Consider the following 23,605-nt stretch of genomic DNA (forward strand, 5'->3'; position numbering starts at 1 on the left):
TCCTGCATTTTGGCCCTTGTGATCCCTGCTAACCCTGTGATTCTAGCAACTGTAAACAGTTCATATGAACACTACCCCACCATTTAGAACATGAAGCAAACTACTGTCTCCAGTGAAACTTGCGGGGAATATAGGTAGGCAAAATATAATAACCCTGCTCTCTTAGCTAAATCCCAATGCAAGTAAATTCCTAAAAAAGGTGCCATAGGATCTTTCATAACCAAACATGGTCATGAGCTATAAAACTGAGATCCTCGTTAGGGTAGGGCAGAACCTCAGTGCACCAGAACACCATGCTGGAGCACCAACTTTGTTGACACAGAGACTGTCTGTCTGCACTAGAGAATTTATACCATGTGTAATTAAAACAGTAGGCCATGTGTAACTGGCACATCTGCATAAGCAGATATTAAGCAGATGGGAGAGCTCTCTTGTAGTCCCAGCCAGTTACATAACACTTTTTTTTTTCCTTGGTGATTTTTAAAAAGCCAATTTTCCAAAGCTGGAAATAATTATGAGCATAATTCAGTGGGAGGAGACATAAGTTATACCAATGTAATTTGTAGTGTAGACAGAGCCTTAAATACTATCTTATAACATGGGATACAGATATTATAAGTAAGATTAATACCTATGTGGGCTGGCCCACAACATTTTGGCACCTGAGGCGGGGAGCTCAAATGACGTCCCCTTGCTTGGGCCAAAACTTTGAAAGATCTCAATTCTGCCTTCTTCCTGTTCTACTCCTCTCATGGTACTGCTCTGCCACCTACCTCAATAAAGGAGAACTAACAATGTATCTCAGGAGAGCTCCTTCCTGCTTAGATAGAAAAGCTTCCTTTGCTTGCTTTCTTTTTCTGAATGCTTCCCCAGAGGGGTGTTTTCTTCTTTCACTCATGACTGCTGTTCTGGGCCAGCTAGAGTGGCTCTCAACACTCAGTTGAAGGGGACAAATAAGTGGGCTGGTAGCAGGGCCTGAGTGAGGGAAGATATCAGCGTCTTAAGGGCCTAACTGGCTCCTACTACTTCAGTTGACTGCCTGTTCTCCTCAAGTGGGTTCAGGGAAGCAGCAGGAAACAGGAAGCTCCCTGAGAAGCTGGTGTTATTCAGTCCAGGCTCCTGGGGGTGCTAGAAAGGTACATAAGAGGCTTCTCTTCCTCTCTCTCCCTGCAGCTCCTGCTGCTTTCTGTTATTCCCTCTCACCTTTTCTTCTGCCTGCCTGTTATTTCTCTTGTGCCATCCTTCCTCCAGCACAGCACTCCACCATCTCTGTGCATCTAGAGCAGAGAGAATACATATGCACCAGCAGCAGACACAATTTTCTACACTCTGGGTCCTAGTGGCACCCCTCCCCCCAGTCTGGCACCTGAGGTGGCCGCCTCAGTTCGCCTCATGGTAAGGCCAGCTGTGCCTATGGTAAGCTTAATAGTGTCACCTGTAGTATAGAACTTTCCTTTTTTAAGGGGTTCTAGGAGCAGTCTATTTCTTGTTCCTATATGTGGTGTGTTTGGTGCTGTTATGTGCTTCATAGGCACATCATTATTAACATGCATTATTTGAGGGGGGAGGACTTCAGTTTGGTTCATTATGAACAACAAGCCTTTAAAAATAAAGGGATAGATCCTCAGTTGGTATGGCTCCATTGACAGTGTTGTCAGATGTTGCTAGATGTTTGTCTGTGTTCTTCCTGTGTGCTGCCCCAGCTCTGTGCAGACAGTTGTCACAGCAGACCTCGAGCAAACTGCCCGATGACCACAAGATCCGTTAAGGTATGAAGGCACCCAGCCAAGTTTATTGTCAATGAGGCATGGTCCTAGTATCCCAAAGACTCTACAGGACCACTAATACCTGTATGCCCATTACAATGGACACAGCTCAGTGAATGGGGGGACTTTCTATTCCCCCCAGGTTAGCCAAGGACACTCCCTTTGAGACTCCCTTTTATACATCAATGGAAATAAGTTACATACTGCTCCTCGACATAGTTATTTGACACCCTCTGACATAGCCAGTACCACCAACACCTTGTACATCTCTATCCATCACAATGTCATTCTGACCTTATTTTTAGGATGGGTCAGAGTGTTCCTGTTATCATTAGGGAATGTGTTGGTATCAAGGTGTTCTGATGCCACCCTTCTGGAATGTGTTTGCGAGAGTGCTCTGTGCCTAGCACCTCATAGGAAGGTGTGTTTCTGCAATATCAGCCCTGCTCTTGCCAGACTCTGTGAGCTTGCAAACAGGCAGAGCCTGACTTCTGCTCACTTTGCTTCTTCGCGTTCTATCAGCAAAGCTTTATCACTACTTTAGTTCAGGCCTCACAACAGGCTTCTGATACGAGGTCTTATATTTCAGGCTCTCTTTCTACTACAGACAGCAATGGGGATGCCTTCACTTACACCACCTGAGAATCTGGCCCATTAAAAGTTTTCAGACCATCTGGAAAAGTACCTGAGTTGTTGCAGAAGGTAGAGACTTGTATCTGCTCCACTTTTCCATCCCCTGAAGATAATTGCTTTCAATTAGTAAATTGCTTACTTTTTTCAATCACTTTGAAATGTCAATGGACATAAACACTTAGTCAGCCAGCTGACAGAGCTCTACCACTACACAAACCATGCCTGAGAAACCCAAGACACCTGGCCGTGTTTATTCACGCTTGACAAACTAATACTGTTGTTTCTCCATCCTTTCTAATAAAAGTCATTTTTCCTTAAGTATACCTTTTTAGTGTGCTCCATAGCTCAGAACAACCAAGCAGCCCTGCTCTCTACGACTTCTTCTGACCCTCACTGAGATCTTAAAGGTCACAAATGACACACTAATACTGCTTGCTTTGAAGAGTCTCCTTTAAAAAAAAAAAAAAAAATCAGTTCCTCAGATCTTAGTGGCAAAAATACTCCCCTACTCACAAACAATTTATAAGGTGGCAAAGGAAGTGAGTAAGAAAAGTTGCTCTGGGGTAGGAAAACAATGTAATCCCTGGAAACAAGGTTGTTTTACATGTCCCAATGGAAGCCCCCTCCAGTCAGCTGCTACTCTTCTTATGGGTGGCAAGCCGTGCAATGACCTGTCGCTGTGAGACCAACACTTATGGAATGGCTGCAACAGCTGTTTTCCTGACTCTCTCCTGCCTGAAAGGAGAAAATATAGGACAGGCAGGCTTCTTAGGAACCAGATTAGATGTGTGAATAGCTCTTCTTTTTTTCAGGATATTACCGTAACAAAAATTGTATTTGTGGAATGGTGGATGAATGAATAAATAACACCTTGTACTTGTATAGCACCTTTCAACCAAGGATCAGATGGTTAAATTATGACAGAGGTGACAAAACTATGACTAAGACAACTTCAGCCCAGATCTTGCAGACATTTCTCTTACCTTTTATCCATGTGAATAGTACCACTGAGCATTGACTAGGCCTGCTCTCAGGTATAAAATTAAGCATGTTCATGTTTGTAGGATTGGGCGCTTATCAAAACCCACACAGCAAATCAGTGCTAAACTCAGGAGCTGAAGCAGGAAGTCCAGTATCCCAATCCCACATTCCAACCAGGAATCACAGTTAAATTGATACACATTCAGAGTAAATCTATTTACTTAAATGGAGTTGCTATCAAATTTCACCAGTGTGACTAAGATCTGAATCTGGCTTTTCTGCCTTTCTACATATTCCCTACTCTCAACACAATAAACTTTTCATGGCACCTCTACCTGTATGGTAGTACAGTGTGTAGCCCAATGGAGCTCTAAACCTGACTGAGGCCTCCAGCTGATACCATAATAGGATAATCCGAAGGACATTTCACATGTCGTATTGGGCTCTTTTAGTTTCTATAGCTAAGTCCATTTAAATAAATCATCTGATTTTTTTCTCCTTGTGGCAGTATAATATCATGCAATGCACTATATTTTACTGTTGGGTTGAAGTGGGGCCAAACATGCAGCACATAGTCACTAGGATTCCAGCACTATGTGGCTGAGCTGGGCTGGAGGGTGGCTTTGGTTTCTGACACTCCTGTGCAAAACAAATAACTTCACCTTTTTCCTTCATCTAATATAGTGTACTAAAAGTAGCAAAGGCTTAACATGTAATGAGCCCTGTGATCTACACCATTTGTGACTCAGTGGACAGTGGACAGTATCTGAATTTCCATTGAAAAGAAACGTGGTTATTTTCAATAAAATGCTTTGAAGAAATTAATGGAGCAAATTAATACTAAAGCTCCATGGCTACCAAAATACAAATAAATAATGAAAATGGTCCCCTTTTAGAGGTGCAAACGGGCCTACTCAAGATAGGTCTGAGATACAGAAGCGTAGCAGCTCTGTCTTCTCAAGATTGCTCAGCATGTGTTCTGACAATATGTATGGCTCATTCTCTTAGGCAACCTCTCCCTTCCACTCACCTGATGAAACAATTTGCATGTAGCCCCATGAAGGGAACCTTGCAGTATTTTCTGCCTTAGACATCTCCTTCAGGTTTTAGCACATGAAGGGACAATAGCAAACTGCAAACACTGAAATTTGCTGGCAGGAAAAGTATTTAAAAATAACTACTGAGAATAAGCCACAGGCATCAGAAGATGATCATGATGAGTAACAAATACCTAGCATGAGGGCAGTTAGTCCGACTTGATCTGGGATCCTGTTGGATTTCTCACACTAGCTATGGTAAGCCAAGTTGGGTTGGATGAGAGACTTCCAAGTTGCTAAACTAGTATCTCAGCATGGGAACTCTGCATCTGCAGTGGGGATGGGCAGAGTATGGACATGGAAGCTCTGAGTTTTAGAGAACACCATCACTCCGTTTATTATCCCAACTCTAACATCTTTCCATTCACTTGTATATATGTATAGTTTTTAATTAATAGGCTGTGGATTGTTCTGGTTATGTCATGTGTCCTGCTGTGATGAAAATTGTCTAGATATACAATTAATTGTTTTTATTTTCAGATTTATAAGCGATATCTTTCTACAAAGTTCAGAGTGTACGAACATATCCTAAAAACACACAATCTCATCCAAAAATCACTTCCCTTCTCCACTCCAAACAGAACAAAAACAGATCAGTGGAAAAGTTAAAGACTATCCCCCAAGTAATTTCTCCTCATGTGCCATGTCAGAACATGTTGATCAGATGTAACAGATTATGTTCCATCTATTTAAATGGCTTCAGTGAGTTTTAGTGAGTTTAGCACTTGGGACAGGTGGTCGTACATTCATTTTAGGCTGTGATTTTTCAAAAGGACTCCATGTTGGCCTAGCTGTGCTCCCATTGAAATTAATTGTAAAAATCCCATCTAGAAGGAGCAGAGTTAGATCAACACAGAGCCCTTTTGAAAATTCCATCTGTAAGCCTTGGACAAGCACAGTCCATTAAAGGAAATTATGAAAAGCCTAATTTAAATGAAAAAATCCAATGTAAACACTTAGAAAGAAATCACTGGATTTTACTCACCCTGATATCCTATTACCCATGCACATTTGCTAGTATTAAAATTCTAGAATAACCCATATTTGGTATGGGTCCATTTTAGTGATGTAGGATGAACTGCTGAATGAATTGTGACAAAGTGCTTGTTGAAATGTTTGTATTGCCCCCAAAGGAAATATCACTTGTTTCATTACAACACAAATTGCTGGGATGTCCCTTGTCCGCTTTTCCTATTGGAATGGACTCCTGTTGTATGAGTGAGCAATTGTATTGAAGTCTGTGGGATCAATTCTCTTCTGCATCAAAGCTTGCTCTGCACAATGGAGAGGGGAGTGCCATCAGGAAACCGGAGACTAGAAAATATGGTCTCTTTGACAGTCATGCCATACTGGTACTGTATTTTGTTCAGGATATGAAACCAAGAAAATAAGTGAAGGGATTATAGCAGGTTTAATGAATTCTGCTGATCCTACAATAGAACAAATAACTTATCTTTGGGATTAAAGCTGTGTCACCAGTGGGGATGCACATGGTATGGAAACAATAGCACAGCTTGCAGATATACAACTTGTAGCGTGTCGTTGGTAGAGGTGTCACATGACACAGCAAGTGTTCAGTATAAACATCAGAAGATCTAGCTATTGTAGCTGCTTCTGTGTTCCCCATTACTGTAGTATGAGGGCACTCACAATTTTTCATGTATTTATCCTCTCAGTAACCCCTGGTAGGTAAGAAATGTTGTTATCCCCATTATATAGATGGGGAAGTGAGTCACAAAGAGACTAAATGATTTGCCAAAGGTCACACAGGAAGCGTATGAAGGAAGAGGAAATTGAACTAATGACAGGACTATACTTACTCTCTAATGATTTTTTTTCCTTTTCCTTTTTTTTTTTAAGAAAAGAGAGGAAGAAGAAAGGCAAAGAGGTGAAGAACAGATACGACAGCAGGAGGAACTTAGAGCAAAAGAGTTGTACTTGAGCCTCAAGCAAGCTCAACAGCACAGCCAACATAATGAACATGAGGACCAGGAGTGGAAAGAACAGTGTGAGTAAACTTAATCGATGAATGAATATGAAATATGCACAAATCTTAGCTAAGCATGTGCAAAGTACCACTTGGAACCATAGAACCCACAAGAAACAGTAATGTGAGAGGGGAAGCTGCTCTTTAAACAACCATGGAAAGAAGCATTTCTTTCTAGACAGACTTGTCTTTTAAGAGGTAGATTCTACATCTAGCTTTCCAAAATGTCTCAAGTAAAAAAATGCATTAGTGATTTTTCTACCTTGCGCAGTACAAAATTGCACACAATTTTGCTGCAAGCAGCCAATTTGTCCTTACGTTGCAAATTTCAGTCACTTTGCCAATTTCATATTTCTTTCTGCAAAAGGTTGCATCATCATTCATTTTCTGCAGTGGAAGCTACCTCGTGCAGATAGCACCATAGAAAACAATTTGAATTTTTTTGTAAAGTGTGATGAAAAAAAATTCTGGCCATCTGTATTTGAACATCTTATACTAGAGGATTCAGCTTTGAATAGACAAAAGTTGTTGTTGTCTGGGTATTTATTCTAATATGGCTATTTTAAGAATTCCGTACAAGCTGGTAGGGCAAAACCCTGATGTCCTTACTCTGGCAAATTTCCATTGACTTCAAAGGATTGTTTTAAATACCAGTTCTGAGTATGATCTAGAATAGATCTTTATGACGTTGCTATCATATCAACATTTTTCAGCTTGGTTCCTAGCCACACTGAAATCTTTTATAAATATCATCAGTGTGACTGACAAAAATTTAGAAACACAAGAGTAGCTTGTGTTCAGCTATAGCCATGTAGAGGACAAAACCTATATGTGACTGTACGTACTGTATATAAGGTTCCCAGTAGTTTTGTATAAGGGCGGTCTTAACAGGTTACAGGGAATAAAATATGGTTAGCTGTCTCTGTTATATAGTAATAACTCTGAGATATACTGTTCCCCTTTAAATGTGTGACCTTCCCGTTAATGAGAAGAATTACACATTTGTATTGAGGGAAGAATGTACTTTATACCTGCTCACCTACATTGATTTGATTACTCAACACAAAAAGAGGAAGAAATATTTAGAAGGTTTTAACTCGAACAGCGACATTGAGCTAATTGTGTATAATAAAGATTAATAAAGTAAGCACTTAAAGTGACCTTTATCTGGGTCAAAGCTAAGTGTTGTCTGAGATAATTAAGTAACTCATGAAGTAGGGAAAGCATAGCTACGGAGGTAGTATGCTGTAGTATTGCTAATTTATATATGTTAAGAGTAAAGGAAAACCAATAACAGTAAAAGAAATACCTCAAAATATGTGGTGCATTTTTTTGTTTTTTTGTTTGTAGTTTTATTCATTCACTGCAGGAGTTCTTGAAGACTGATTACCAAAGTCCTGTTTCCTGCCATTCATGAGAGACTAAGTCGTTAGATAGAAAATTAATTTTATATTTAAGATACACTGCTGGCATATCCAATATGGTAGCTGGCTGCCATCTATTTTGACAGAATAAATACTCTATAGATTAAATTTTCAATGAAAAAAAATTCCCTGTTAAATTATTTAAATCCAGGATTCTGTTCATTTGAAAAGGTAAAAGATATCCTTTTGTACTCCAGGTCTCTAAGGGATTTGGTGAGGAGCAGGGGAGAGAGCATTTCACTTTTGAATGAACAGGACTATTTCAGTTTACACCAGCTGACAGTCTAGGGTTGCCAACTTTCTAACTGCAGAAAAGCAAACACCCTTGCCCCGCCCCTTCTCCAAGGCCCCGCCCCCACTCCATCTCCCCTCCCTTCCTTGCTTGCTGTCCCCCACCCTCGCTCACTTGCTCATTTTCACTGGGCTGGGGCAGGGGGTTGGGGGTACAGGAGGGGGTGAGGGTTTCAGCTGGGGATGCAGGCTCTGGGGTGGGGCCAGGGATTAGGGGGTTTGGGTGCAGGAGGGGGCTCCAGGCTGGGACCCAGAGGTTCAGAGTGTGGGAGGGGGCTCAGGGCTGGGGCAGAGGGTTGGGTTGCGGGCTCCGGGAGGGAGTTTAGGTGCAGGAGGGGGTTCTGAGCTGGGGAAGGGGGTTGGGACACTGAAGGGGTCTTGGGGTGTGGGCTCCAGGCGACACTGACCTCAGGCAGCTACCAGGAAGCGGCAAAATATCCCTCTGGCTCCTATGTGGAAGGGCAGCCTGGGGACTCTGCATGCCCCACCCCCGTCTGCAGGCACCACCACCCCTGCAGCTCTGATTGACTGTGGTTTCTGGCCAATGGGAGCTGTGGAGCCAGGGCTTGGGGTGGTGCCCGGGGCAGCATGCAGAGCCACCCTGGCCACCCCTCCAGCCATCTCTCCCCCTAGTAGTCAGCTGGATATGCCCGCAACTTCCCGGGAGCTGCACGGAATCTGCCTGCCCTGCTGGTGCTGTGGCCAACCATACTTTTAGTGGCCTGGTCAGTGGGGCTGAGTGGAGTCACCAGGGTCCCTTTTCAGCTGGGGGTTCTGTTCGAAAACCAGATGCCTGGCAACCCTATGACAGTCTGGCCTAGAGGTTGGTATTTCAGCAGCCCACTCAGATGGTGGATACAGAAACAGGGGAAATTTCTCAGACTGGTGTCAAAAGAAAAATATTGCATATGGAAATTGGCAACAAAACAAAATACTACAGATTTTACTGTGTTGAATTTGTTCTGTTTTTAAAATAATAAAATGAATGAATGCTGCAGTATAGGGACTATGGTAGGAGAAGAGGGAAAATGAGGAACAGGGTAAAAAAGAAAGCAGGTTCCAGCCAGGGTTTCCAAAATGGTTCTGAACACAGGTTTTCCTAGTCTGCACTTAAATTGTGGCCAATCAACACTGCTTTGATTGCATCATTTTCTGATGCACATTGTCTGCAAGAGCTTATTTTTGTAGCACAGGCAAGTCTTTAGAGGGAGTCTAAATTAGTGTAACTTGCATTGTCTTCTCTTATCCTGAAACTGTATGCTCACAAACTTGGATGCCCTCTAGTCCTCCATAGACTCTCTTCAACTTACTTAGCATCACGGCCACATGCCAATGAGTATCTTACACCCATACCTCTCACTTCACTTCTAAGTTTGTCCCACTGGGCTTGATTTACCTCACACACCAGTTTCATGCTGGTGTAAGTCCGTTAAAGTCAATGAGGTTACTCCTTCTGTTGTTGATAGGAAAGTAAGGTCCACTGAGTCTAAACAGGTCTAAGTTAGTGTAAGTCACATGGGGAGGGCTGGAAGAGGGGAGCGTAGCAAGAAAAGTAACTAACAGGAGCATTTAGAACGCATACGTGAAAGTAGGTCTAAGGAAATCTAAAGGAGTGTAATGCCACCATGCATTCAAATTCAAAATTTGTTCCTGAATGCCTCTCTCCACTTTTGAGATGGTTCTTTCTGTTCAGGTTTTAGGCTCCCCATTGCAACATTGTGGCAAAAGTTTACAGTATTGTTAGGCTTGCAATAACTGTGTTTGGCCTCTGTCCTAAATACTAAATAAATAAATAAGCACATGCCTACGCAAAGGAGGCACTGTCAGATGCAGCATTAGCATCTTTGCCATTCTGCACCTGCTGTTGAAGCCGCATTACGCATTAGGAGCTAGGCCAGGTTCCATCCTGTCTTATCTTCTTGAAGTCAGCCCCCTGCACTCATCAGCAGCAGGGGTCACAGCTGAAGAGGAGCAGCAGCGCTAGTGCATCTGTTGTGGAGGGCAAATGTAGCAATGATATTGATGACACCACTAATTTATTTAGTAGATGGAATTTAGAAAGGAATGAGGATTCATCTCTCATCATCACATTATTTCTCAGCTGTTTATTGCCAAAGCAATAGGCATAGACTAAGGGTTGCTAATTTTAGTTTCTGTTCACTTCAGTTCACTTGATTGTGCCAAATAACAATAAAAGCCCTTAGAACTTCTGTAATGTCACTTTGCTATAGTTAATTGAAATACATATTTTTAGTGCTTTTTAATAACTAAATATCTAGGGTGGAATATCTTGAGTAATTGCCACTATAAAAAAAATGACATTGTAAATGTCATTATACATTTAGATTTCACATTATGGACATATGATAGGAATGTCTTGGAGAGCAGTTGTGAGTTGATACACTTATACCCTTCTATACTTGTATTAGCAGAATAGTGTATTAATGGAATAATGTGAATAAGATTAGTGGAAAAGAGTGAACCAAGAAGTCCATATTTCAGTGTGCTTGTAATGGCTAATAATAGCATGAGACTGAGAAGAAGTGGAGTTAGTCTGGGAGATGAGTATCTATCTATACATGGCCTAACTTTGTTTCTAACCATGTTAAAATCCATGTAATAGATTCTCAAAGCATTCATGAGTAGTAGTATGTTCCAGTCTTTATAGTGATCTGTGCTTGTTGCAAAGTTGCAAACAAAGGGCTTGTAAAATACCACTGGAAAAATTGTTTAATACCTATAAGTGGGATTGAATACTGCAAAAATATATTCGTGGAATAGATTATTTGATGGAAAACAGCAAAATTTACTGAGTACTATGTTAATCAAACACTGTTTGACCAGTTCCATTTATCTCCAATGTGAACAGTATTACAGTATTATTAATGAGAGCGGAGTGACTACTGCAAAAAAGTCTGTACATTTTTGTTTGAATTTTTAAAGGAATTTGCTTAGATTGTGTGAACACACCTTCTTTCTGTTTGCTTTCCATAAAAATTCAAGTGAACGCTTTTATTGGCAGGAATTTTTGCTAAAAGAATGATTTTTAAGCAAATAGGCTCCTATTCAGCAACGCATTTAAGCACATGCTTAATTTGAAGTATGTGCTTGAGGCTCATTGATTTCAGTGGGCCTCAGAGTGTTTTGTTGAATAGCTTTACAGCTTTAACATAAGCAGATTGTTGACCAGGAGCCATACTGCAGAATATTTATGGGAAGTCAATTTCCAACAGGGGAACAGAAACATACCATGTGACTTATACGTGCACTCAAAATGTTGAATTTTGAATTTGAATATTAAATAGTCATTATGAACTACTCATAAACAAGCTACAGACTAAGAATTATTAACAAGGGCACAGCTGAAGCAAAAGCTTTTAAAATTGGGATGCATATTCATGGCACATTTTTTTGTAGAATTCACCCTGCTCCAGCTGTGAGTCATAGTGCTTCAAAAGCACAAAATAGACCATAAAAAATGGAGAGCTCCTAATCTTTCGCAAATGATGTGACTCACTCAGTCCCAGCACTACATGAATTAATCCACATCTGTATTAAAAGATCTAGAGTTAGAATCCTGTCAGAACTGCAAAGAGGGATTTTCCTGAGTCTACATGGAAATATAAAAGGCAGTGCTCTACTTTCAGTAAAAAGATAACTTTGGCATGTTTAGAAAAGTGTAGGGACTGGTAAAGTGATCCGGAATAATTAAGGCCAAATCAAATCTCAGCCCAGATTCAGAAGCTCCGCTGTTCCAAGGTTCTAGGCTGGTTGGTCTCACTCTTACAAACTGTGTAGATTAGTTTCAGAGTAGCAGCCGTGTTAGTCTGTATCTGCAAAACGAAAAGGAGGACTTGTGGCACCTTAGAGACTGACAAATTTATTAGAGCATAAGCTTTCGTGAGCTGCAGCTCACTGGGTTTTCCTGGACATGACCTTTTTTTTTTTTTGATCCTCTGCCCTCCATTGGGTGGATTTTTCAAATAAAAGGAAATGTTGGGGATTTTTGCGGAGCAGATGGTGCACCTCAGAAAAAGCCGTCTCCACATCCCGATTGGTCCTTCCCCTGCATCCACAACTGCCGGCAAAGCCAACCCATCCGCTCTGGGGGGCACCGCGGGCAGGGAGGTAAGGTGGGAGGCGGGCGACGAGGCGAATGTGGAGGCGAGCAGCAGGCGGACGGGGGGAGGGGGCAAAGAAGAACCCCCCTACCAGAACCTCCCCCTCCCCCTAATCAGTGTGCCCCCCCCTCAGTACCTGCCACAGATGAGATGTTTTGGGGTGTCAGGAGATGCTGGGGGGAGGGGAGAGGAGGGAGGGCAGGCGAAGTGTGCTTGGGGGAGGGGGCGGGGAAGAGGTGGAGCAGGGGTGGGAAGAGGCGGGGTGGGGCCTTGGAAGAAGGGGAGGAGTAGGGAAGGGTCCTGGGCAGAGCCAGGGGGAGTCCCCCACAGCAGATTAGAAACTCGGAGCCTATGTCCTGGTCACCACACCCCCCTAGGGGCGGCCCTGACTGCCGGATCTCACCCATCCTGGCCTGGCCCGCTGCAGGGCCTCAGAGCCCGGCTAGAAGGGGTGACAGGGCCAAGTCTCAGCTCCCCACCCTGCGGTGGGGGAGAGGCCTTCAGGGAGGACTGACTGATGGGCTGGCGCTGTGTCCCTGGCCTGCGCTAGCTGTCCTGCCACTGTGACAGGAAACATGATACTGCTCCCCACCTTCAGTGTGAGGCTGCAGGTACCCCCTCCAACTCCCTCCAAATACCCCCTCCAGATTCTCCCAACTGTACCCCCTCCAAATACACCTTCCCAGAACACCCATTCCCTTCCAGCTCCCCAACTCCTTCCCCACCATCCCTCGGCAGTGTCCTCTATTTGGGAACTTGAAATATGGTAATCCTAGAGCAGATTCTTCTCACTTGTCCATCACACCTGAGTTGAAGGAGAATGTGCCCTCCCTTGCTTCTGGCAATACTATAACCTAATAGGAAGGATGAGGATAGGGTGTGAACTTGGACTCAGACTCCTGAGGTGGGGGTTCAATTCCTGGCTCAGCCACAGGTTCGTGTGTGACCTTAGCAAATCTACCCTGTTGCCTCAGTTCCCAATTTGTAAAATAGGGATAATATTTCCCTGCTTCACAGGGAAGATAGGATAACATCCATTAATAATGGAGAGGGGCTCAGGTACTATGGTGATAAGGGTCTGTCACAGGCTGGCAGGACCTGTAAGGCAAGCTATGCTCAGCCTTACCTGTAGCCAGACAGCTATCTTCCAGCTGTGTGTGATGGAGATGTAATTATAACGTCTGAACCCAGCTGCAGCAGATCAGACAGAGGATTATTTAAACAGAGCTCAGGCTAGGAGGAGACCCAGAAGAGACAAACAAGGGGAGTTGTCTCTCTGGGAAGGGCCTGGGGAAGGTAGGCTGGAAGAGTCGCAGAAGGAGCCAGCTGGCTGTGGCATGGGGGCTGAGAGAGGGCCTGTAAGTAGCAGGAAGATCCCTAAGGGAAGCTGCCAGAGTCCCCAAGGAGGGGAGGCAGTAGGGAAAACCTGCTGGGAGAAAGCTGCATCCGAGAAGCTCTGTAGGGCTCAGGAGTAGGGGCTAAAAAGCAGAGGGCTTCATGCAGTCCAAGAGGGGTGGACTAATTTTTGGTTTAGGTATTTATTTGGATGTATAGTTGGGCATTTTGTTACCTTGGAAGGGATTTGGGCTGCCTGTTTCTCAGCTGGAAGGCTGAATGGTTATGAAGACAGATGGCCTGCGGGGGTACTGGAGGAGAAAAGCCCTGCACAAATTGCACTGTAACACAATGGGGTGCACTGATGGTGTGTGTGCATCTTCACAGGGCCAGGTGAATACTTAGAGAGAGGCCAACCTATGCTGGTGATTCATAGATTTTAAGGCCAGAAGAGATCCTTTAGTCTGACCTTGGATGATTTTATGCCCAGTGGCAGTGAGGTGTTAAAAATACACAACCTGTAGCACAGAGTATCTTCGGGCAGTCAAACAGGAAAAATAATTCATTCATACAATGAATAATACCAGACATCCAGGCTCCTTCTGCCTTCTTATTGACAGGGTAGGAGATGGAAGGCTACAATGTGTTCTGAAAAATAACAAGTAGTGCAGAGATTGTAGCTGCTGCCTCTATAGGCACTCAGCATGACAATATCTGCGCTGGTCTTGACCCCAGCATCAGCATAAAGAGCTGGAGAAGAGACATAGTGAGGTAGGGCACTGAGAATAAGGATTTAGTTACCCAGCCTTATGGCAAGGACAAGGAAACAAGTAGTATTAGAGATACAGGGCCAAATGCACCCTTATGCTTCCATGAGTTGCATTCTGAGTGCACAGAAAGGCACAGCAAGGTGAGGACTAATCGCATGACTTGCATGATCCTGCTGACTGCCTTGAGTGAGCTAGCTATTGAGAGGGGACCATGGATGGCCTCTCCCCACCCTTTCATTTCCCCTCACCGGCCCTGGGTATTCCAGGAATAAATGTAATGCCACTGACCTTGGATCGTTAACTCCTATGAGTTCCCACTCCCCTTCGGTGGATTCCCTAGAGGGAGGTCAGTGGAAGCTGGGGACAACATGACAGCACAGCTCCTGCAGCCATTATAAAAATATAGAGCCTCCGTGATCTTTTTCAGGGATCTGTGGGTGTTGGGAGGCTTAAATCCTGTCTTACTCTGAGAAGTGAGACAGGGAAAACTGCTCTTTTCTTACTGACAGAATGTTCAGTAAGAGGTCCTGCAAGTCCATATGTATTATTGTATGGTTTTTCTGTTACTTCTGTAAAGGAATCTGTAGTGAGGACAATTGTAAAACACAAAAAGACACAATTCAGCGCAGGTGTCACTATGTATATATGTGATAAAATATAAAACAGAGGAAGGATTGTTAGTCAGAGACCAAAGTTACTCTGGAAAAGACTTGTGAATGTTAATGTTACACTATTCCTAAGAATGCCACTCTTCATACACAGGGCGACTCCCTACATGGTAAAAGTGTCACAATATCTTTATATTGAACAGGAAAATGTAGTTTAGGTTACTGGCCCCTACCAATACACAAGCATTAACCAAAGCACGGACTGTAGACACCTAGCCATGTCTCTGTTGAAGTACTTGTCGATGGCTGAGTGAAATGGAGCATGTAGATGCTTTTGCTTTTTTTCTTGCCATTCTCCCCCTTCTTAGATATAAGCAGGCTATCCAGGGAAGTCCAATATATCTATACCAGTGGATCCTAAAGAACTCAAGATTCTTTACTGTATTCAGAACTCTGGTTCTGGCTGTGATACAGCTGTGACAAATGATGACTGTTCTCTGACATTATTTACTTACCATGCAGCATTGCACTTAAGACTTATCTTCATTGCTGCTGGTGGCATTGTTACAAAGACAATGACCATATTTAGAGCAACCAGGGTTTTGTGCCTCATATTCTTAAAGATAAAACAGAAAATCTTTCCAAGTAATACCATTGACCCACTCAAATTACATATAAGAATCACTTCACCTGTAAGGTGAACAGTGAAAACTGTTTCTCTGTTTTCCATAGTATGCAGTAGTTCAGTACTCCACCCAGCTGAAAATTCAGGGTGAATTTTTAGATAGACCCAACGTATTTACCCAAACTGTAATTCTACCAAGTGTATAGATGAAAACACCAAACTGAAACCGGATTTTTTTTCTTGGATCACTTATTAAATCCAATCACTTTATTTGCTTCCACTCCAGCACACCCTTTGATGTTACTAAACCTCCAAAGTTTGTGGACATTTGTTAGTCCCTTGTTTGCTTATAGATTTTCTTGTAAGGTCTGCTCTTTCTTTTATTATTTCCTGGCTCAACTGAGTGTTTCCATAATTCACATAAATCAATATATACTTATGCGTATTTCACCTCAAGAGTGAAAACCAGAAGCATACAAGCAGCCTCATGAAATGTGGCTGTCTAGCAGAATACCTGCATGCATGCATTGCCAGTCACAGGTACCACTGCGGAGGGAGAGAGGCAGTGTATGTGGTGCATACACAACTATGTACTACACATGCAGAGCCTTCCTTGCTTTTCAAAAATCTTGTATGCACTAAGAACTGCACAGTGAGTATTCATTTATCAACTCACTTTTTTTTTTTAGTGCCTCGAGCCCCATTTTGATGTTTTTTGAGACAAAAATATCTTTAGGCAGGCAAATTATTCCAGTACAAAACAAACCCTTAACATCCAGCGAAACAAATATTGAAGAATCAAGCTATTGCCTCCAGTAGCAATTATCAATCCTGCCATGAGTACCTTGGCTTAGAAGAGGGCTCTTGGAGTTAGAACAAATATATGTATACTGTGCATTGCAGTGGCAGAAAGGGTATTGTTCCTCTATTCTTTGATGGGAGAACACTTTTTCTTAAGAGTAAGTGAACGATATATTGCGGACAATAGGACTAGCACCCACTGAAAAGTACTATGAGAGAAAGGAAAGGAGTACTTGTGGCACCTTAGAGACTAACAAATTTATTTGAGCATAAGCTTTCGTGGGCTACTTATGCGCAAATAAATTTGTTTGTCTCTAAGGTGCCACAAGTACTCCTTTCCTTTTTGCGAATACAGACTAACACGGCTGCTACTCTGAAACCTATGAGAGAAAGGTGTGATAAGAATAAAAATATTTAGATTTATAGTGGACACAGTTAATATCCTCTATTGTTAAGGTAACAAAAATATTTCCATTATACCCTTTTGTTTCTAGGCTCTCATAATTTTTGGAAACATTCTCATCTTGGGCAGGTAACTGATTTAACCTCACACTAGTGATGGTGGTAATAGCTTCTGCTTTATGGGACTATCCCAGTAGTTGAATGGTGATGAAACAGCTGTGAAATTCTTAACTCTGACCTTTTGAATACACAAATTCGAAATGAAGAGTGCCTAGGAGGCTCCACTCATGGATGTCTCACCTCTGGTGGCTCAGTCAAGGATAGCAGCCTCATCATTCCAGATTATGGATATGCCTATTTTATATGCTAGTGCGGCCCACCTTTTTTTTCAGTGAAAAATGCAGATTCAGCAACACTAAATCATTTTGTGAACTTGTCGGTTGTGCTGAGTTGTTCATTTTGAGGGAGACGATCAGAAAGAATCTAAATGTTTAGACATTTTCAAAATGAAACATTTCAGTTTTTTATCTGAGACAAACTTTTGTTTCAAAATGTCCGTATTGTTTTAAAATTCACAACCTATTAAAATGGTAGACATTGAAGCCAAAAGTTTAGATTTTGCTGAAACGAAACACTTTATTCAACCTGGAAATGAATTTTTTTTTACTTCAAAATTGCCACTGAATTAAAAAAATCTGTTGTTCATCCCGCTCTGGTTACATGTCCCCTCTGTGACAATCCACAGAGAATAGGACTTTGTTAGGGTATGTCTACACTGCCTGCAAAGCCCAGGTCTGACTCCAGTTTGAGCACAACCTCTCTGTCTGTCCTCTTGCAAATCAGTCTGACCCAGATCAATAAGCACTCAGAACCCAGGTCCTAGGGCCCTGCTCACGGGTGGTGGGTCAGAACCTGAGTCCCACTGAAACTGTGGTCCAAGCCCTGTCATTTTGCAGTGTGAGTGCAGATCAAGCTGCTAGACCCAGGTCAGAAGGTCTGCATAGTGCAATATGGATGCAATAGCATGGCTATGAGACCCGGGTCCAGCAATAGTAAATCAAGTTTTACAATGTCGGGTGGATGCTCAGGCGTAGGCTTGGAAATACCAAGTCCACAAGCCCAGGTGCCACAGATCCGGGTGTACAATGCAGTGTAGACATACCCTTACAACCCCTACTACAGAGCTTGGTTCTTGAGTTGTTGAGACTCACATTTTATACTGCTTTACCAAAGCACAAGGTGTCCAATGTCCATTCTGTCACTTTTAACCCATTTTCTATTTTTAAAAAGTGGGGTGGGGGAGTGAGACAGAGGAAAAACAGCCAAACAAACACCCCACAATTGGAAGCATTCTTTATTCCAAATTTAGTTTTTATCACCAACTGTGTTGAAAGTGACTGGAAACTGGGACTCAGTTTCACAGATGGTGAAAGGGCAGCGTAGCACTTGGGGCTGGAGAAGGGATCAAAGTAGCCCAGGGAACTTATTTTTAAAAAAGAAAAATATTAATATACTCAAAACGGTAGGGAAAGTGTGTTCATAAACTTTAGCCTAGTGTTCTTGGTGATCCTTCTCCTAAGAACTGTTTTCCATAGTGGAAAGATACCCTGCATATATCCAAGAAATTATTTTTATATTCTTCTAAGGAATATTTCAGTTTAAGGAGCCGTAATCTAAGAGCATTAGGTCTCACAGTATGCCGTTGAGCTCTGATCCAACAAAGCACTTAATCGTGTGTTTAACCAGGTGAATAATCCCACTGAATCCAGCTGCTCATATGCTGAAATTAAGCATGTGCTTCAGTGTTTTGCTTGAACAGGGCACTGGTGGCTGAAGTCATGAAGCCAAAGACTGAGTGTCTCATAATGCAGCCCAAGCAGGCATCAAATGCATGCCCTGTAATGGTTTATTGCTATTAACCTGTATTCTACCCATTCTCAAAAGAAGTGAGATTGGACCACTTGTGTCTCAGTGTCCAAGCCTGGCATGCTTTCCCCAACTGTGGGTCCATACCTGATGCCTCAGAGGCATGCATCCCTATGACATGCTGCGACAAAGTGGGGTTTTATTCATCTTTTTATGTTTGTTGCATGTGAGTCTTACTGTCCTATACTAATACTGTGTGTACCTCCATTTTCCGGTGTACTGCACCAATATTTTGGTGGTGGGAATTGGGTCTGTGATTTTTTGCTGAGGCACTTGGGGCAGGTGAGGTTGCCTAGCTGTCTGCACCTATGTAACCTGAGACCCAGGAGGGAGGTGCGACCAGGTGACACCTTTTGCCTGGGAAGCAGGACAAAGAAAAGGAGGAGGAGCAACGGGGTGGGGGGGGTGTCGGAGGTCGGATCGCTGTTAGCTTGGCAGTCTGCTTGTGGAGGGGACTGGAAGAGGGGGAGTCTAGGCTGTCTGGCCCAGGAGTCCCCAAGATGGACTTGGCTGAAAGTCACTGATTTCTGTGATAGCAAGCTCTGTTCTACGCTATGTTCCTGTCAACTAATAAACCCTTCTGTTTTACACGCTGGCTGAGAGTCAATAGTGGCTGAGGAGTTGGGGTGCAGGGCCCTCTGGCTTCTCCAGGAGTCCCGCCTGGGCAGACTTGCTGTGGGAAGCACATGGTGTGGAAAGGGATGCTGAATGCTCCGAGGTCAGACCCAGGAAGGTCAAAGCTGTGTAAGGTTATTGCTCTGGAGACAGTATGCTCAGAGAGATGAGGCTTGCTACACCAGAGTCCTGACTGGCTTTGTATGGAGTAGTTCCAGAGAATTGGCCCGGTGATTCTGTGACACATGCCTAATATACTATGTAGTTTTGGAATTAAGAGCATTAATTCCTGCCCAGCCCTGGCGGTGGTGAATTTAAGACCTGAAATAAGAGTTTAGATTTCCTTTATCTTACACAACTGCAAAGGACATTAGCCAAACCATTATTCAATCCTTTGATGGCATTTTGTGTGTTGGAATCTGAATATTTTTAAAATCAGGTAATAGAGAGGAATGAATGTAGATAATTGTTCTATAAAGAAAAGGGTAAAGAGCCATATATATATGTCTAAAACACAAATGACTCTTTCTTCCCCACCCAGTGCGCCGCTCAAAGGCTGCAGATGAGGAAAGGAGCCACAAAGCACGCAGGGCCCGGGATGAATATCGACGGCAATCCTTACGAGCCATCCAGAAAGGAAAAGTGGCTGGCTTGAGTAACCTGTTCAAGGGGACCAGCCTGAATAATGAACCAGTGATAAAGCTGAATAGCAACAATCCTAGCCCACTAATGACGCTCACTACACCAGCCAGGTTCGTTCTTATTGTAGGTGGCTCAAAAAAATTGATCCTCCATTCATGTGCTTTCCACCTCCATTTTAATAAGTGCTTCTTTTATTTTATTTTTTATTTTATTTTGTTTTATTTGAGATTCTCTACAGTGTTGCTCTTGGCCCTGAATAGAAAGGGGATGTTTTAAAAAGATCAAAATGCACTGAGTGCATGATGTCAATTAAATGGTGTTTGTTTTTAAAAGGACCTTGTAGCATCTACAAAAAGATGGGTCTTTAAAAAGTCAATGATTTGATACGAATGCAAGGCTGGGATAGAGAATCAAACAAATTCTCAAGCAAATCTTAGTCCTGCAGCCTAGAAATAACTGCTGCTCAAGAGCTCTTTGACACATTTTACAGAGGTGACAACCTCCTAATTTCAGTAGTTTTGAGTTTTCTTATGGCAAAATCAAGGGTCTTCTGAGTTTTTTACCTATTGATCCTTCATCTTTCTCTTTCGTAAACTACGTGGATTCCAGAAGTGAAAAACAATCCAACACTGCATCCCATCTGCTCTGAAATTTATCAATTGCTCCTTGTGGGTTTATATGTTGCCATCTGACATTATTAATTAGGCTTGGTAAGATCAACAAGATAACGTGAACTGGGCAAGGTGGTAAAGTAAAAAAAATGCACATTCAGGGAAGAAAGAGTAATTCAACTTTTATTTTCCCTTTTACTGCCAAGTCTTGCAATTACCAGTCAATGTGCTTGTGATGTCTGGCAGCCCAGCAGCACCAAAAGGACTTCAGTCCCTTCCTGCTTGGGGTTTATGTTCTGTTTTGACAAGCAATCTCTTTGTCTTGTTATGTGAGATATGGAAACTCACTGCAGATGGGTTGTTGAAATTCCCAGTTTGAGGAATCAAAATTGCTCTGTCTGAAATGTGGTGGGATTGCTACACTTGCCATCAAGCCACTTGTCAAAACAGTCTTCTCATTATTTTTATTTTCTCAAACCACTTACATCAAAGCGTCTTCTCTGAAATAAAGTAATAAACACACTAATAAAGATAGTAAATTTTGAAAACTAGTGGTTATAATTCAGCCTGAAGTTCTCAGCTTTCTGAATGGAATTATTTACTACAGAACTGGGTGTTTTTTTGATGTGAATTACTTACAAGTAGGGCTGAGAAGACCTGAAAAAAGTTTGGATCCTTATCCAGCCCTTGTCCAAAGCTGTTTATCCATCTCCAAGTCGCATCTATGTTTAAAACAAAAAAATATTGTTTGTTTTTCGTATCTTTTAAGGTATCTTTTTGTCATTGTGTATGACTAGATTGTGACTCAGACTACATACCTGCTGAAGGGAATCAGGGGAGTAAGAACTCTCCTTAAACCCTTGTACAGGCTACCCAGATCTTGGATCTGCATGCTCAGGAATAACAGCTACTTTGTACGTGTGTACTCCCCATATGGGGGGCAGGTGGGTGAGCAGAGAGAGAGAAGGGGCAGAGTCAAAGTATTGCTCCTCCAGTGAGGTGGCCAGTGCAGCTAAACAGGCATGTGGTGTGTTGTAATCTGCTGCTGGTGTGGGACATCAGTAGATTACTGCTTTTTTGGAGCAAGAGAAAGGGGGTTAGCACAGTATCTCTAGAGGGGTGAGCGTGAGTCACAGTGCTTTCTGAGGTTAATCCTGGGCTGGTGCAAATTTGTGCACTGCCTCTTCAGTTCAGGGCTACCTAAAGTCACAGTAAAATGATGTTATTTCTCTGTGTGATCCCTATTTCTTTCGCCTTCTATGTTCTTTGGAAAGCTTGTCTCGGTTTTTATTTCCTCCCCTCATCCTTCTTTCCTGTCTGTTTTTCCCTGCTGATTTTCAATGTGTGTTGAAGCATTTTGTTCGTTTTACTAATCATCGTTTGTCTCTATCTGTGTGGTTGTTTTTTTTCCTCCTGCCCCTACCATGCTTGCTTTGTCTACTGTAGTTGTGTAGAAATCAACTGGGAGAAATTTCATGATTTGGCCCTAGGCAGAAAATTGCTATAAAACCAGCCCTTTTAATTCATGCTCAAACAGTTCCCAAAAGGCTGTTTGGAGTCCTGTTTATCTTCTGCTCTTAAACAGAATCAGAGAGAAGTGAGCTCTGGACTTTTGGGTCCAGGAGTGGGTAAACTGTCTAGGCGACCCATACAAAATCTTTAAAAGCAGCAATATCTGGGGAATTAACGCTGCCTTCATGTGTAGTTGCTTTCTTCTCTGTATGGATAGCACTGTAATCTCTCTGTTATCATAATGTCAGAGCATCTTTTCCATGTACTTAATTTGAATACTCTGGTATTGGTTTGCATATATTTCTGTGTTTGCATTGTTTTTATTTTACTTTTTTTCTGCCTACAAAAATAGGTATTTGGGAATAATTTTTGGTTGCTTATTGTGTTCTTTCAGCAAAGATTTATCTAATTGTGCAAGTTGCATGCTCTTAAAATGCACCAGATGTTATAAAAGATAGTTCCTTTGATCTCTGCCTTCACGAGTTCAGAGGCCATTTTCAGAGGGTGGGAAAGAGGAATCCAGAAGGGGGAAGTTTTGGGGCCCTGAGAAGAAAGCATGCATAAATGGGCAGCAGTATATTTCATCTACTGGAGTTCCCTTCCCCTTCCTCACTGGGTTCCATCTTTTGGTTCAAGTGGGTCAGGCTCAGTTGAGTGTGGAAGAGCTCTTTATCCTCTGTGGGCTCTGCAACATCCACATCCCCCTCCTAAACAAACTGACTTTCATGTTGCAGTTGTGTGGTCCCTTCCTCCAGATGTTGCCAGGTGTCCTTTGTCATTTGTGGGGCGGTGATGGGGTCACCACTCAGTATGGCATCTATCTCCACATAGTAGTGGCAGCCCTTGAGGATAGCACCAGATTTTTTGTCCCCTCCTTTGTCTTTTGGTAGGACTGATGCAGTTCTTCTCTCTTTGCCAGACAGTGCTAATTGTCCCTGTTGTACCTCTGGCCTTTGCAATATCCAAATAAACATCTTTATTTCTGCAGCAGTTCCACATCTGGGCTTGCACTGCCCCTCTACTCTCACAGGCTGATGAAATCCAGGAATTCTTTCCTGGACAGGAAGCAGCATGAGGTTTACCTGAGCTTTTTTTAGCTATAGCTTTACCTGGAATAATACCTGAATTCTAGTATACCAAAGGTAGGCTAGTAGGATGAGAGGGATTTCCAAACATATTGGGGATTTTAAGAGGTGGGGAAGCTTCCCCTAGGCAGCAGAGTTCAAAAATTTGAGAAAAGCAGTCACTGCTGTGGGACCAGGGGCCTTGCGGTTCTTTTGCCGGAGGACAATTTGTACCGTTACAGGTAATGCAGCATCCACACAGGCATTGTACTGGCGAAATGGTTCTGGTACAGGATTTATGCCATTTGGGGAGGTGGTTTAGCTTGAATGGGTTTTGCTGGCAGGACTCAAAACTGAGAATGGATGTGTGCAAGGATGTGCCAACAGAAGGGAA

The 23,605-nt window shown here is 42.7% G+C and overlaps 1 protein-coding gene across 1 annotated transcript in view; it reads left to right on the plus strand.

The window, feature by feature from the left end:
• Positions 1-23,605, plus strand: part of SH2D4B (SH2 domain containing 4B) — a 99,857-nt gene that overhangs the window by 34,711 nt on the left and 41,541 nt on the right. Inside the window, exons 4-6 of the mRNA XM_074959941.1 lie at positions 6,338-6,485; positions 19,924-20,116; positions 21,611-21,634. Of these exons, the coding sequence (XP_074816042.1) occupies positions 6,338-6,485; positions 19,924-20,116; positions 21,611-21,634 (365 nt within the window). The remainder of the gene's footprint in view (positions 1-6,337; positions 6,486-19,923; positions 20,117-21,610; positions 21,635-23,605) is intronic.

The sequence above is a fragment of the Natator depressus genome, chromosome 7 (genome assembly GCF_965152275.1).
Source record: "Natator depressus isolate rNatDep1 chromosome 7, rNatDep2.hap1, whole genome shotgun sequence".
NCBI classification, from domain to species: Eukaryota; Metazoa; Chordata; order Testudines; family Cheloniidae; genus Natator; species Natator depressus.